We start from the raw sequence: 15,681 nt of genomic DNA, 5'->3' as shown, positions 1-15,681 counted from the left end.
CGTGGGCGGTGGGCGAGGAAGCCGCCAGACGCCGGCTGGCGCCCGCGCTGAGAGTCGCCTGGAGCCCAGGGTGACGGGTCAGAGGCGGCAGGACACGCGCAGAGATGTGAGGAGGGGCCCGGGGCACAGAGGCAGTCTGAGCAGTGACCCGGCAGCGCCAGGGCCATCGTGGGAGACACCCGGGGAGGCGGCGGACAGAGGCGCCCAGACACGGGGGCGGGGCGCCCGGAATCCCAGCCTCACTCTGAGCTCAGGCTGGTTTCCTCCTCATCTCACAACAGTGAAAATGTCAGTGGCTCAGGGCCGTGGCAGCTGACCTGTCTCCCTCTCAGCTGCAGCCCGGATCCAAGCAAATACGGCCGCTCGGCCCATGCACTTCCTTCCAGAAGGGACGGACGTTTCCAGAGCCGCGGGCTGTGGGCTGCCGGCACCAGCAGGCCACTCCGAAGCTCCTGTCCCGTGTACTTCTTTGTGTCTTCAAACTGAGGCCACACAGGCACACACCCACACTCACCCACACACCCACACACACGGACAAAATCTGAAGACCAGAGAGGTGAAGCTGCTCGCCTGCAGTCACACAGCTAGTAGAAAGCAGTTCAGGTCACCTGTGTCCGCAGGGCCGCTCCCTACCTGGCTTATGGTCCAGCTCTTTCCCTGGGCACGATGAGCCCCCCGCTGGTTTCACGTCAACAGCAGTGAAGTTGCAGCCCAGGGGTCTGCCCAGCTCTGGGAACCTTCCAAGCACTCAGGGCCACAGCAACCCACCAACAGCGAGTCAAACCCGCCGCCTGAGGGGAAGGTATTCTCTCCCCAATCCCTTCTCCTCGAATGTTTACTTGGGAAAACTTGTCCATGTGGATTAGCTGTCTCTGAAATGTAGGCAAGTCCGTTTAGAGGTCAGCAAAGCCCTTTGCAGTCCAGGATTGGGGTGTCTTTCTGACGGGCCTGGGCGTCTCTCTGAAGTCTAACCATCAATGAAGACAGCACCTCCATCTCCAGTAGGAAAGTGGGAGACTGACTTACGGGAGCACTGGAGTCTAAGTCACACCCCATCACAAAGGGGTGAGCAGCTTGCTGGTCCCTGAACACTGCGGCCCACTGCCGTCACCTGGTGCTGAGAATGAGCTTGGGGCGGGACGGGCCACAATCCCCTGAGCACGCTCTGCCATGAGGACCTGGTGCAGAGAACCTCGCTGCCGGGCCGGGAGAGGGTGGGTGGGAGGTCTCTGCAGCCAGAGCGGAAGGCCGTCTGCGCGGCGCTTGGTGGTTTAATGCTGGTTTGATATCACTGGGGCCTCCTTCTTCCCTGCCCTGTGGGTTGATTATGTGGCGGCCACGTCCAGATCAGGGACTTCTTGATGGACGCTGGCCTTTGTGAGTCCAGCAGTGGGTAGTTCTCGCGAGGGCTTTCTAAGCTGTTGCAGGCAGGGCCTAAACTTCCTCAGATGAGTGAGGGTCTCCTGTTCTCAGCGAAGCCTTGTCCCTGAAGCTCTGCCTGCTGATTCTCTACCTAGAAAACCTCGCCCAGGGGTGCTGGGAGAAGGGTGCAGGTGAATCTCTGCCTAAATTTCCATGGGGCTGGTCTCCCCAAAAGTCAGACTGCCCAGAACAAGTCTGTTCCAAGAAGGATCCTCTTGATATGATTAAAGTCAGAGAACAACCGCGAGCCCACGCAAGTGTTTCACCACGTGAAGATGCAGATTACTTTAAGGGCAGTGAAGACCCGAGGAGCTTCCTGCCCCTCATCCCTTCCTCCTGCTGGTCAGTCACTGGCCCCTGGTGGCCTAGCAGCAGGGTTGGGGTCCTCATCTGGGTGTGGGCCTATCAGTGGACATTTCCTCTCTGCCTGGGAATCTCTTCTTCACTTTTAGAATAAGGATGAGGTCCTCCTGCTAGACAGGACTTGTTTGTCATATGAAGTGTCTCCCCACCCTCGACACCCCAGGCTCTTACCCAGGATCAATACCCCTGGTTCACGCCACTATTCTTTGAAATTACAACATGTAGATCCTCTACGCATGTTATTAAACTGATTTTTTTCTGGTGCTCTTGATTGTTCACCTGAGAAGCAGCCAGAGGGCTGTGAGACCCCTACCCGCCTCAACCCTTCCGAGGCAAGGACAGCCCGACCGCCTCAGCAGCCTGCCCAGGTGGCCCTCAGCCCCTGGTGTGGCCCTCCTGGTGTCTGTCACCCCCCCACTCACAGAGCAGTGATGGAGGGGCCCACCCACAGATTCACGAGGTCAACATTTCTCATGGCGGGCCCGGGCCTGCTCTCTGTAAATGTCTCCTTGGTAATCTTCACACGACCTCTGAGGTTCAGAGAATTCAAACACAATCGCCCAATTAGTAAGTGAAGTCTGCCTGGATAATAAGAGACACGGCGGATCGCAGTCTGCCGTCCAAAGCCTCACCGCAGCGCTCCATTTCCCCACCGCAGCCTGACTTTCAAGAACCAGGTGCCGGTAGATCTTTCTCTCCGGCGCATCAGCAGGCCCGGGATGGCACAGCCCTTCATGGCCTAGCGCTGTGCTTGGAAGGGCTCTTTAAGGGGCTGCTGGGTGAGATTCTTTAGGGTGAAGGCAGCTCTGGGGAGTCAGAGGCATGTGTTCATGCAGAGAACATGGACTGCATGATTCTGGGCTACCTTCTGCACAGGCTGGGGCCCAAGGCCTCGTCTGGACGTGCCAATAGCCACAATCCCTTTCTCTGCCTCCCAGAATCATCCACAACCTGCCCGGTGGGGGCTTCTGCTCATTTAGTGTTTTCAGCTCCCACATTATGGTTGGTGGACATGTAGATGAGAAGGAAACTGAATGCTTTTTATGAAGGCTAGACTAACAGCATTATCTATTAATAGCATTTCCAATTCTGGAGAGACTTTTACTCTGACTCTGCAGAAAAATGTGTTTCCAAGGTCACCTCTCTGGTTACCAGTCTGCTCCTCTTCTTCCTCCGTGTGGACTGAAGTCATAACAGCAGTCAATTATCCTTTAAAGCCAAGTTTTATGAAGTCTGAAAGCTCTAGAATGGAACTCTGTAATTGACAGTGGCATTAACCTTCCCAGGTGCAGCTGCCAGACAGTCGCTGCAAATCTGCAAGATAAACCTTGGGGCAGCTGACTCCCTGTATGCCGGATCACAACTGCAAACAAGCACACCCAGCCCTCTTAGTGCTGCATGGGAGCCTCAGGGTTTAAAGGCGTGGGAACAACGGTCACAGTGCTCCGCCTCATGTAACATTTCAGTTTACAAATTCATCTTCCAAGCCCATAGGTCTCGCAAAGATCCTACCTGATAAGTGAAGTTCAACAGGGAGGAAATGAAATAGCCCTTCCATCTGTTTCCTGGGCACTGGTGTGGGAACAATTAAGAGCAGAGACTGGCTTGGGTTTGAAGTCATGAACCAAGGCAAGATAATTAACTCCTCTGTGACTCCTGTTCCCAGTAATAAGTGGTGCTAAAGGGAAGCTATTCTAGGGACATCAGCAGAGGCAGTGGACTGAGGGAGGCACTTTGCCCGCTGGGAGCTGTCCTTAGTGCTGAAGTAATGGCTTGCGCCCATCTGGGAACTGTCCTTGGTGCTGGGGCTCATCGCACTGAAAAGTATAGTCATATACGTTCTCCTTGGTGTTGGGGTTCATGGAAAGTTATTAGTGCAGTCACCAGGTCACTTAACAAAGCGAATACACTGAGAAATGTCTCTTTAGGTGATTATGTATTCATGCAAACATCGTGAATTTTAATAACACAAACCTAGATGCTACAGCCCATTACACAGCTGGGTTACATGCAAGATCCTATTTTGACTACCATATGAAAGATGGTCTGTAAAGTGGGACCGGTACATTATTAAGCAACATGGACTATAGCATAATAGGGAACCAATTAGTGGGGGTCTTGGAGTTGGATTAGCAGGGATTCACCTTGGCTATGTCAACTAATAGTTTTGTAATACTATCACTTACTGTTTCTAAACTTTGGTCTCCCCATCTGTATAGTGGGCCAAAGCTTTACTGCCTGAGACAATGTTGACCTATTCAGGAGACGATACTTTAAAACAGGTAACCTGCCCGCTATTATAACCTGTGGGCCTTATTATAGAGTGTACATTGACCAATGCAACCCGTTGGGGGCTCATTACATAGGGTGGAATCCCAACTCTGAAAATTCCCCAAAATCAACAGGGACTCTCAAGGTCGAAGGTAAGAACCCAGCTTTTAGGATGAAATGCTAACTTTTGTTTTATTTCTGGATAGAGTCATTCTTTCACTTCCTGAATATGGTTAGGAACAAACACTCCCTTGAAATGAATTAAAGGAACAGAGGCAGAGCTTATCCCAAAGTAGCAGCAGTCCAAGTGCTGGACATAGGGTTGGACAGGACCCTACTCAGCAGGGGTCTCCTTTATCTATCTGATTTATTTGTTTTTGTTTCTCTGAGTAAAGGCCATTCCTCAACACAGGCTAAGCCCAGCAGCCCGTAACATGACTTACGTCAAAATTACTTAAGGGTCAGCTGAAATCAGCCCATGTTAGCCCCCAGTGGGGAGAGCAGTGGATGGAGCTGATGACATTAGAAAAGAAACATCATGGGAAATAGCACAATGCTACACTTTGCTGGTGCTTCTCATCCTAGCGCTGACCTAGGCAAAGTTTTATGTTATTCTCTACACTGAGACCTGCTATCTGTGATCCCTGAAGCAAGTCTTGCTTAAGGAAAAACCCCGTAAGACTTAATGAGGTTCACAGACAAAAACGTGCCAGCCAGCCTCTGGGAGAACTGGATGTTTTCCATCCTGGAACCCTGCAGGTGAATTATTGGTACTTGCTTGCTTACTTTTAAATAGTCACAGTCAAACTCTGAACCCCATTTTTCCTAGGTTAGGGAAAGTGGAAATGTAAAGGGCTCCAGAAACCCCAGTATCCAAGTAAATTATTCCCCAGCGCCGTAGTTTCCAAAGTCAAAATCAATGCAAGCTACCTAAAATACCAATATACAGATAAACACAGAGCTGGGGTTAGGAGCAGGTACCCAAGTGTGCAGGTTAGGGGTAGGTTCTGGGAACCCCCTTCCTGCTCTACAGACAAAGGAGCAACCTGCCTGCAGGGACTTGAAGTCTGAAGCTGTGAAGCAAGTTTTACGCTTTATAGGTAACAGCCTTTCCAACCACTAATGACCGGGGAGCTGGATACATAAGATTCAAACATGAGCACCCAGCATGAGCACCCAGCCTTTGCATCTCCGCAGTGCAACTTTTAGGGAGGAAGAGCTTACACGCCAGCATCGCCTTCCTCTGCACCGAGAGAGAGCAGCACAGCTTCAGTTCAAAACAACTTAGAACCAGAAGCATCCCTGACAGGAAGAAATGCATTTTTAAAGTCAAGGGCTCGCTAATCCTACCCATGTTAGCGAAATCGAAAGGTGGGCTGGATCGCTCAGCTCTCCCACAGTAAATTCTGCCCGAGCCCATCCCAGGTCTAAGTCCTCACCTTGATGATCTCATGAACTTTGTTGCTCAGTGAGAACTTTAGTCCAGTCAACAGCCTCGTCTTCCTTGAAAAGATGTGTATTTAGTTAACTCTAGAAATACTAGTCTTACTCTGGCTGCTGAGGTTCTGACGCCCCCCAGTCTCGCCCGCACTCGCGCCCGGCTGTGGGCACAGACGCTGGAGGAGCACAGGAACCAGCACAGTCTGAGCGCACACGCACCCCCGGCCAGCGCGGAGCCGGGAGCTCCCCTCTCTTATCCCCCGTCTTACTGGTTAAGAAGCGGGGGAACGGGTGAAAAACAGAGTTATTCACGCTGGGCCCCTCGAGACTTAAACCTCACTAAGCACAGTTTCGGTCCCCCCAAAGTCACCCAGCTGCCACCCACAGTGGTGCTTTGCCTGGATAATCAGTTTCTTTTGCACACACCCTTGTCCTCTCTCTTTGCGACCTAAATCCCCCGTCCTGAGGAGCCTCCCCACCCGCCGAAAGGTGCGCTGCCCGATTCATGACAGGCTCAGGTAAGCCAGTTTGACCTCTACGTTCACTGGGACGGTTTGTAATACCAGAGGGCAATAAGGCCGAGGGGTAAATTAGCCTGAGGTCAGAGGGGAGCAGTGTCCCTGTCCTGGGGCCTGGCCCCTGGCTGTCTCTGTGGAGACCTAGCCTGTGCCTCCAGCAGGGGCAGGCTGGGGGGTCCCGGGGGAGGCGCAGGGGCACAGGGAGGAGCATGAAGCCCAGCCCAGGGGGCAGGGGCACCCACGGGAGCCTGGGTAGCGCCCGGCGCACAAGAGTTGGGAAGCGTGCGGGGTAGAGGGGCGTCCGATGAGCTCAGGGGAGTCTGTGGTGCTCAGCTGAGGCCAACCAAGTCAGCAGAGAGTTGCATCTTCCCGATGGCGCAGCACGCTTAGGTCGCCTTCCCACCCGCTGCCGAGGAAGGCACCAGGCCCCAGTACACGCGTAGATGAGAAAAGGCTTTCACCACCGAGAAACCTTTTAGGCTGCCGCAGGGAGCCCAGCAAGAGCACAGGCCCCAGCGCGGTGGGGCGGGGCTCGCGGAAAAAGGGGCGGGCGCCCTGGGAGGCGCAGGGTGAAAGGCACCACAGCTCCCTGGCTCCCCAGCAGCAGCCGGCCCACCCAGGCAGTCAGCTCTTACTCCATACTTGCGGGCTTAGAACCTCCGTTATTGCGCTTCTCAGAGAGCTCCAGACCCCAGATTCTGCTCACAGAAGCGGAATAGCTGGGGCTCAGTCCTCTCCACCACGCCCACACCCCAGCCTTCGGCAGCATCCGCTCGCAGCAACGCGCTCTCAGACCCGAACAGCCACCGCCTGTCCCCGTGCCCCGAGGGCCAGACCCAACGGCCAGCTCCTCTGGGCTCCCTGGCTGAGGAAGCGCAGGGCCATCCCTGGCTGGGGTGAGGGGACAGTTCGAGCGTCAGAGCACTCACTTGCGTCTGCGTAGAGCTCTCGGGAAAGACTTTTTAATTGAATGCCAGACTATCCTGGTGCTCAGCTTCACGAATCTCTGCAGTGTTCTTTCCTTCTTGTCAGGCATGAAAATGGAGGCCAGAGCGAGCCAGGATTGACCCAAGACTGCTCAGGGCCGGACTGGAGCGGCACTGTCTGACCCCAAAGCTCACTCCTCGGCCTGGAAGAGCCACGCACCCGGCCTGCCGCCGCTTTCACACTGTCGCCCACTCATGTCCTTGCAGACGAGCAACCTGACATCAGCAGTGGGAGTGACCCTGAGCAAGGTCACTGACAGTCAGACCCACGGTGAGACCCTCGATGTGGGGGCTGATGTTACAGCCCTGCTTCCTTCACCCCGGCATCACCCTCCCTCACACCTGGGCTGACCCTGAGATGCAGCGCTGGTGGACGCGAGGCTGAGGGGCACAGACCGCATTACGAAGGTTCACTGACCTGAGGTCCAGCTATCCCTGGGGGCCCTGGGAGGCCTCTGGGCCCAGCATCTCCCTGTAGCAGGGAGAGAAGAAAGGAAAAAACAAGAATGAGTGACCGGAGCCAGGCCCAGGCCCAGCAAGCCCTGCGCTTACACATTTCACTGCCCCCGGCGGAAGCCCCGCCCACCCACCCCAGTGTCTGGGCTAAGGCGGAGGCTGGCGGTGGCCTCAGGAGACCCCTGTGCACCCACAGGCAAGCCCGTGAGGTGCCAGTGTGGACTGCTGAGGTGGCCAGTGCCCAGGGGACCTGCCCCCATTCACACCCCCGAGCAGGACACGCTCGTCCCAGAGCGGCCGGGTCCGATCGCCTTCCGTGGTACGCACTGCATCACGTTGCACAGCCCCGAGAAAGCCTCCGTCTTTTCTCCTCACCTTTTTCCCTTCTGGGCCTTCTCTCCCCGGCTTTCCCTGGAGACCTTTGTCCCCTTTAAAGCCTGGCATCCCAGGGAGGCCTGGGGGCCCAGGAGGGCAGTCGTGGCACACGTCCTGGAAGAGACCAAACAATCATACAGCTGCTGCGAGGCACAAGGGCCCCCGGGCACAGCGTGGCAGCAAAGGACGGCGGCAACCGGCGGCCGAGCCACCGCTGGCCCTCGGCATCACACATTGCATTTCTCGCTCTTAACCTTAAGCGAGCTGTCCTTGCTGGAAGATCTGGGGTACAGCGCATGTCTCCCTCCTGTGCCCAGCCGGACAGCTGGGAAAAGGGCCCGAGACGCGGTGGTCGAAGCCAGCGCCCATCAGGTGTGGGCAGCCGAAACGCCGCCTTTGGGAGAGGCTCAAATGTGCCCACCTGCGGTAAGCCGACGCACGTGTAGAAATGACCCGAGCGTAAGCGGCGAAAGAAAAAAGTGGATAAATGGATCCGAACAAAATCTCAGACTTTGCTTACAAACACCCAAGGACACGGATGTGAAAACGAGGAAGCCGCGGCCGCCCTGGAAGGGGTGGGGGGGACAGGGCCGGGCGTGCCCGCTGCAGGCGGCAGACAGGCCGGCGGGCCAGGACACAGACGAGCGGCGTCAAGGACGGGGGCGGGGTGCTGGCGGACACAGGACGCTGTTTCTTGGGCGATAGGAGCGTTCTAGAACTAGGGCGTGGGTCATGCTAGGGAAACTGGAAAGTCCACTCCCGAGAGGCAAAGAACTAAGTACATGGAAACAGGGCAGTCGGACTCAAGGGGCCGGAGCCGGCTCTGCCCCGAGGCCGGAGGCGAGACGGCTGGGCGCCGGTTCCTGGGTGGGCTCTGCATGAGGTGGTGGACAGGGCAGTGGCGGGTGCAGCCCGACGCCCTGGCCGTGCCACCGCCAGCCTGCCAGCGCAGCAGACGGGTGCTGCCTGCCTGCGGCTTGACGCCACCCCTTCGAGGAGGGTCAGGGCTGCCCCCGGGGAGCCAGCGTCCTCTCAGCCCCAGTGGGCCCCTCTGCTGACGCGTCTCGTCATCCTACAGCCGACAGTCGGGGGCACGAACACCCCAAGGCTCGCAGGCCCACGCCAGCCCTGCCTGCCCGTCTGTGCGAGCCCTCAGGCGAGACAGGGCTTGGCTGCGGCTGCGCTGACCGACCGGGTCCCTCAGGAGCCCCCTGGGAATTCCTGCTCACGGCGCCCACTCTGCCAGGCCCCGCCTTCTGCTCGGGCCCGCAGCTGTGGCTGACCGGTGCCGGCTCATAGACACAGGCTGCGTCAGCCCCCCGGACGCTGGACTGGGGGCCACGAAGGGGCTTGGAGAGGCACCCCTGCACCCCCAGGCGCCAGTGGGCGGCACCCCTTCGGGTCTTTAGCTCGGAACGGTGGGGTTTTGCCACAGGACAGACTCTAAAGACCCACCTGCTGCCACCCTATTGTTCTTACTGAGTTTTTAAAGGCCCTGGGAAGCCGCCTACTTTGGCATCTCTCCCGCCCCGCAAACGGGCGCGGTCCTGCCCGGGGTCCCCGCCAGGGGAGCACGTGTGTCCCATGCAGTCTGTCTGACCCCAGCCCGACCCCAGGCGGAGCAGTGGCCGGTCCAGCTGCCAGGGCCGTGGCTGTGCCTTTGTGCGCCCAGCCCGGCCTTGCCCCGGCCTCCCGGGGTGACCGGAGGGTGGGCACCGCCAATGGCAGGACATCTGAAGAGGAGGAGGATGAGCGGAGGTCCGGTTCGCAGCGGCCATTTTTGACCTGGGAGGCGGCACCGCAGGAGGACGGCACCTGGTTCCGGACTTTCTCGGGGCCCAAGTGAGACGCCCCACGAACACCGCGCCCGCAGGCAGCGGGCGGGACGGGCGGCAGGAACTCTGGCCACTGTGAGCCTGCTGGAGACCAGTGGTGAGCGAGCACCCTTCTCTGCAGGGGACCCACACAGGGCGTCCATCTGAGCGACGCAAGCTCTCACTACGAGCCGCCGTCTCCCCCGTTTCCACGGGGTTAGTGCTCAGCTGGGCCTGGGGCCAGACTCGGTGACTTGCAGCCCCCACACTAACGGGTGAGGGGCTGGCCTGCTCTGGAATGCAGGGGGCAGCGGGCAGTGGCCTCCAGCCGCAGCGGCCACCCTCCTGCCTCCCCAGGGCCTTGCAAAGAGACAGGCCCCTGCTCCCACCCAGGTGGCTCTGTCCAGGTCACGCCGCGGCCTCTGCCCTCTCTGACCCGTGGCCTGTCGCTGCAACGGGACCTACTCTGGTGAGAGACGAGGACAAGGCTGAGCACACAGCAGGTGCCCGGCACTCGGCAGAGCGCAGTGGCCATGGCCGTGGCCGCTGGTTCCTGAGTCTCTGGCGCCCCGACACCAGCCCTGGCCCAGCTCGTCCATGCCAAGAGCGCCATCTCCGGAGGCCCCTCAGTCCCTTGGGGCCTACTGGCTAATCGGTTAACACGGACCTTTCTCTTCCTTCAGGAACGTTGCTCCACTCGGACAGCAGTGCCCGGCGTGGCTCCTGCGTCGGGGGCAACCGCGATGCCCTCTGCTCTCCATCCCCTCCTCTTCTCTGGGCCCGGGCAGGCCCAGTCCCGTGACACTGCTGCCAGGGGACCCACACCGTGCGCTCGGGCGCTGCGGCAGGCGGGGGCCGCAGTCCTTGTGGGGGAAGCTCTGGGCAGCAGGGACCACCAGGTCCTCTCACCCAGCTGTCTGGGCCCTGATTCCTCGCCCGGCACGCTGCCACGGCTGGGCAGCTTACGCGGCAGGCCCAGGCCCAGGCAGACAGCAACCCCCGCCCGCAGCGCCTCGGGGCGACGCTCGGCTGCCAGGAGGCCGCAGCACCGCACCCAGACAGCTGCCCTTGGCCGCGGGTGGCTCGTGTCTCGGGCCTGACCGTCTGCCTGGACGCTCAGCTGCCCTCTGCAAACACAGGCAGCAGCAGTGCAGCCGCGACTTGCTGCAGGCGGATCGGGGGGTCGTTTCGCCCCAAGGAGCCCTCGGGAGGTGTCCAGAGGCGGCTCCTCTGATGCAGACCCCACAGAAGTCCCCTTAACAGGGGCCCTCAGATGCCCTCTGCCCAGCACTTTCCAGCCGTCAGATGCGTTCTATGATGTGATAAAGCCCTTTGGGGCGGAGGGAAGCTCCTTAGTGAAGGATGCCTTCTCTGCAAGGGAGGCCCGGCCCCAGCCAGCAGGCCAGAGCAGCAGTGGTACCCTGACATTGAGAGGCAGTGGACGGCCCGGGAGGTGGGCTGCTGGCCGGGGCCGCCACCACCCGGGCTGCTGTCTGCAGGTTTCCAGGCAAGGGCAGGGAGTTCCTTCTGCAGGGCTGCTAGGACTCTTGGCGCTGCCCGGAAGCGGGTGCTCACATTCGGGGTCCCCAGGAGCTTTGGGGTAGACAGCGGCATCCTTGGGCGGTTAAGGAATACAGACTGGACCCCACGGCCCAATGCAGTCACCGCCAGGCCTGACCTGGGCCCTGGAGCACCAGCCCTGTCATCACCGGGGTCAGGACTGGGGCACCGTGGGGCCCACAGCCTTGGAGTGGGCGTGGGGACAGAGTCTGGCGCCAGCCTGGGTGTGTCCAGAGAGACAGGGTCACAAGGGATCCGGGCCTGAATCAATACAAAGTGATAGCGAGTCAGCTCTGGACCATGGCAGAAACTCTTCAGTAAGAGTCAGGAAAGGGAGCTCCCTTGAGCGCCTCAGCCTGCTCTGCTGCCCCGCCCCTCTCGCCTCCAAGAGTGAGCTGGGTGCTTCCTGGCGTTACCCAAGAGTTCTGAGAACACAGGACGTGAGGAAGGGCTGACCCCAAAATCCAGCGCCAAGATTCACCCAAAGCCAGGCCGGAGGCTGGGAGCAGAGGCAGGGCTCCCCGCACACCCACCCCACGTCTGGCATGATCCCCTCTCGGAAACACAAGTCCGGTCCCACGTCTTGCTTGGGGCCCACGGTCCTTGGTCATGCGCCTGGCCGACCGCGCACCCTGCCCCACCTCGGCAGAACGGACGCCGCCTCCAGGACCCTGCTGCCCGCGGGGAGCGGACCTAGTTCTATGCCCGCACCCGGCCTGCCCCGCCGGGGCCGGCAGCTGGCGCCAGCCCTCCACTCCTGCAGCCTCTCCCAGCCCTGCTAGGCCCTCCTTTCCGGCTGCCTTTGAGGGCCCACAGGTCTGTCCTGGAGTCAGCGAGGAGCACACTATTCTCAGCAAGGCTCTGACGGTGCCGGTCCCTCGGGTGTGAGAGGGGAACACAAGCATACAGACCTCAAGGGGAGCTGTGTAAAACGCTACGGTGCACCCCAGTGTGGCCATGTGGCACCCGGCGGAAGGGCCCACACCCACTGTCCAGGAGGCGGCCGCAGCCTCGCGGGCCACTGTGGTCACGCAGTGGCTGGAGTGGACGGGACCTATGGTTTCAACTGGACTTCACTTTAAACCTTGGAGGTGAGCTGACGGGGAGCCGGCTAACGAATATTAGGCTGGATTTAGCACCTAGTTGGTGTGCGATCGGTTCTCAACAAATGTTATTGTAATGCAATCAGATACTGGTTTAAACACCACAAATGCAACCTCCGACCCCATCCCAGCTTCAAAGGGCATGCACAGCGATGTCATGCTTTTACCTTAACCAAGAGATTTATGTCCCCTGGAGACAGCAGTGGAGAGACGCCCTGTCAAAGTAAACATAAATGAATGCACGCGCACACACTCACGCAGGCGTCCCAAGCTCCTCTGGCAGTGCGGGCCTCTGCAGGTCAACTCCCAAGACAGCTACGCCTGACAGTGTTCGCACAGCCCGACACCTCCCGGGGGCCAGGAACTGGGCAGCCCTCTGGCCACGCGAGTGGACAAAGTCCAGACACTCTGGGGCTGGAGAGACTCGGACTCAGGGGTCGGAAGGAACGACTAGCCCTTTGCTAAATCCAAAGTGGAAAGACTTCCCAGCAGTCTGATGAGGCCCCGCAGAAGCAACCTTTGCAAAAGCAATTTAGTGAAACATTAAAAGGGGAAAGGGATTTATTTTGAAGCTTTCTATTTTCCCTGGGGGAGTTAAGAGCAGAGAGCTCGCATCGCCCATGGGACAATGGCCCTGGCGCCAGGTCATGCTGTCGGTCAAGTTCTTGGTATGACCAGAGCTCAGACCACATGGCCAGAGCTGGTGACGAGGGGCGAGGTCAAGGAGTAAGTCTTTAATGTAGGGGTGCGCGGCCCTGGGGATACTTTGCTCCTTGCTTCAACTCACTTCTGTAGATCTCCCAAGCTAGGTCTCAAGGGCAGGCCCAGGGTCTGCCTGGGTGGCGTCTGCTGACGGTGAACACAGCATAATGATGTGCCCACCCCTCAGCCCTCGGACCGCCTGCCGGGTCGTGTCTAAGTCTGCGGGGCTGAGTCTAGCGGCCGGAAGTCCGCAGCTGGAGGAGACAGACGCAGGGTGTGCCCAGAGGCCTTCACCCCCAGCAGCCCTTCACCAGCTGCCGGAGCAGAGGCCAGAAGCCTCACCCACTCACTGCCAGGCCCGCGGCGGGGCAGAGTGGAGACGGGTGGCCGCGGCCCGTCCCTGCGGGACCCCTTCCCCACTCACGTGTCCCTTCCACACGTAGGTCTCACCTGAGAGCGACCAATTGCTCCCTCAAGCAATCATTGGCCCAAGAGTCCCCTCAGAGTATCTGCTTCTAGAGAAGACCGTTCCAGACAGAGGGATTCTTGGCACCAGAATTCAGCACAGTGGACACTCCAGGCCCTGCTCTGCACCCACTGAGGGGCGAGGACTGTGTCCTTAAGGGCTAGATAGAAGCCTGGGGCACCTAGAGCCCCTCCAAAGAGAGGTGTGCTTCCTCTGGCTCCCTCGGTAACCTCCAAGCTCTGGGGTGCCCTCCCTGAGAAGGCGTCTGTTTACCCAGTATCCTGGCCAAAGTCAGGCCATGACTGCTAAGGCTGACACTGTGGCCTGGGCGGCCTCCGCAGGGGCCAGTGACTGAGTCGCTGAAGCTATCAGCCCAGGGTCTATGTGAGCTGCAGTAAAACCTCTGGAGACCGCAGACTGGCTGAGAGCCCTCGCGGCAATGCGGAGACCCTCCGCTGGCTGGGGACAGGCCCCAGGGGAGGGCAACTGTGAGCCCACTCAGCTCAGGGACCTGCTCAGAGCCTTGTTTCCCTGGGCTGCCCTTAGCTTGCATCTTTGCACTGCTATAAACTGTAACGGTGAGAAAAACAGCTTTTCTGAGTTCGGTGAGAACTTCTAGTGAGTCACTGGACTTGAGGGTGGCCTAGGGGACTCCCGAGTGTGTCCCAGCTGACTAGCGAGATTGGGCAGAGGCCCCACGGCTGCTGGGCTGTGGTCATGGGGGCTGTGTGCCAGCGGATATAAAGTCCTCAAACACAGACCCCTTTCCTCTCTCTCCGTGTCTGTTTCTCCCCCACCTCCTGCCTTCACCCATCTGGGAGCCTCACAGTGTCCACATGACCAGCTGGACACTGCTGACTTAATTCCCTCTGCAGCAAGGTGTTCATGCCTTGATTTGACAGAGGTCATCCCGATTCTTCCAGCCGATTCAGCAGGGCCGGGCCCTTAGGCAGGACAAGCATTTGGCTGCTGTGAGCAGACTCCAGAGAGGAGCAAGGATGGTGAGGAAGTGCTCCCCAGCCCCCAGCAAGCCCTTGTGTCGTCCCATTGGGAAGGTTCCGGAAGACAGGAACCCCATGCAGGTCTCTGCCGTGTGCGAGGGTGCAGGGCTTGGGCCCTGAGGGCTCTGGCCGTGGGCTCCTATCTTACAGGCCCAGGAGCAAAGGAGCAGACGGCTTTCAGACCCATGTGGAGATGAAGCATCTGCCCAGACGAGCAGAGAGTTGGCTCCTGGAGCCAGACTCAGGCCTCACTCTCAGACCCGAGATCGCCCGGTCTTCTGTCCTGGGGGTGTCTCTCCGAGGACCCATTCCTGCACTAGCTGCACAGCTATTCTCTGGCTCACCCAGACCTGCTCATCCTCACAATCCCGTCTGTGAGCGCCTGGCCTGGTCACCAGCTATGCCTGGTCTTCTCCGGCGCTGGTCAGTGAACAGAGGACTGACGATCAGGAGTCCGCAGGAGTGTGGCCTGGGGAGACCGGCCCCACCCATGGGCCCCACCGTTGGGGCTGTCTGTCCTTGCTCAGCCTTTCCCGGCTCCCCCTCTCTCACTGTGGGAGAGGAAAGGGGATCTGCTACTGGCAGGAGTGGGCAAGTGGGCGGGGTGGGCATCTCTGAGCAAAGGGGCAGGGATGGGCCAGTCAGGAATTCGCAATGCACGTGGCCGGTGCCCCAGGCAGAATCCACTCTCCTCTGCCCCTGTCCTGCTCCACGGCCAGGAGGGGAGTCCACACCCAGCATGCATGACAGGCTCATGGCCTGCTGGACCGAGAGGACGCGCCCTGGAAAATGCAGGGACATGGCCCCCTGCTCCGGCCAGGCTCGCTGGCGCCAGCAGTGACCCAAGCCCAGCGCCGGTCAGTCTCCCCCGCTGCCCTCGCTCTCACTTGGTCTGAAACTTGGAGTCACGGTTTCCACGGTGGCTCATCTCTGGCTTCACCGCGTCTCAGGCCAGGCCCCCCACTCACAGATTTCTAAAAGCCCCTTCTCCAAGTCTCTTGAACTGTCTGAGCTGCATTTTAATGTTGGTGCAGCCCTGGCGGGTGCAATTCGTCCAGAACAGTTAGCTGACGTACTGGTTTGCCAGGAGGCCCTCTTTCTCCTGGAGTTCCTGGAACGCCCTAAGAAGAAAGCAACACACGGTCACCGTCAGCTGAGCTAAGCAAGCACTCCCCGCCCAACCCGCCCACTCCCCGCCCACTCC

At 59.2% G+C, this 15,681-nt stretch overlaps 1 protein-coding gene across 1 annotated transcript in view; it reads right to left on the bottom strand.

Moving 5' to 3' along the window:
* COL22A1 (collagen, type XXII, alpha 1) overlaps nt 1-15,681 on the bottom strand; it is a 144,036-nt gene that overhangs the window by 28,241 nt on the left and 100,114 nt on the right. Inside the window, exons 40-43 of the mRNA XM_004679973.1 lie at nt 15,554-15,598; nt 12,476-12,523; nt 7,832-7,945; nt 7,419-7,472 (exon numbers count right to left, since the gene is read on the bottom strand). Of these exons, the coding sequence (XP_004680030.1) occupies nt 7,419-7,472; nt 7,832-7,945; nt 12,476-12,523; nt 15,554-15,598 (261 nt within the window). The remainder of the gene's footprint in view (nt 1-7,418; nt 7,473-7,831; nt 7,946-12,475; nt 12,524-15,553; nt 15,599-15,681) is intronic.

The sequence above is a fragment of the Condylura cristata genome, unplaced genomic scaffold (genome assembly GCF_000260355.1).
Source record: "Condylura cristata isolate star-nosed mole 26May11 unplaced genomic scaffold, ConCri1.0 scaffold00009, whole genome shotgun sequence".
Taxonomy (NCBI): domain Eukaryota; kingdom Metazoa; phylum Chordata; class Mammalia; order Eulipotyphla; family Talpidae; genus Condylura; species Condylura cristata.
Note: the sequence above shows the minus strand (reverse complement) of the source record. Positions and strands in the feature narration are given on the sequence as shown.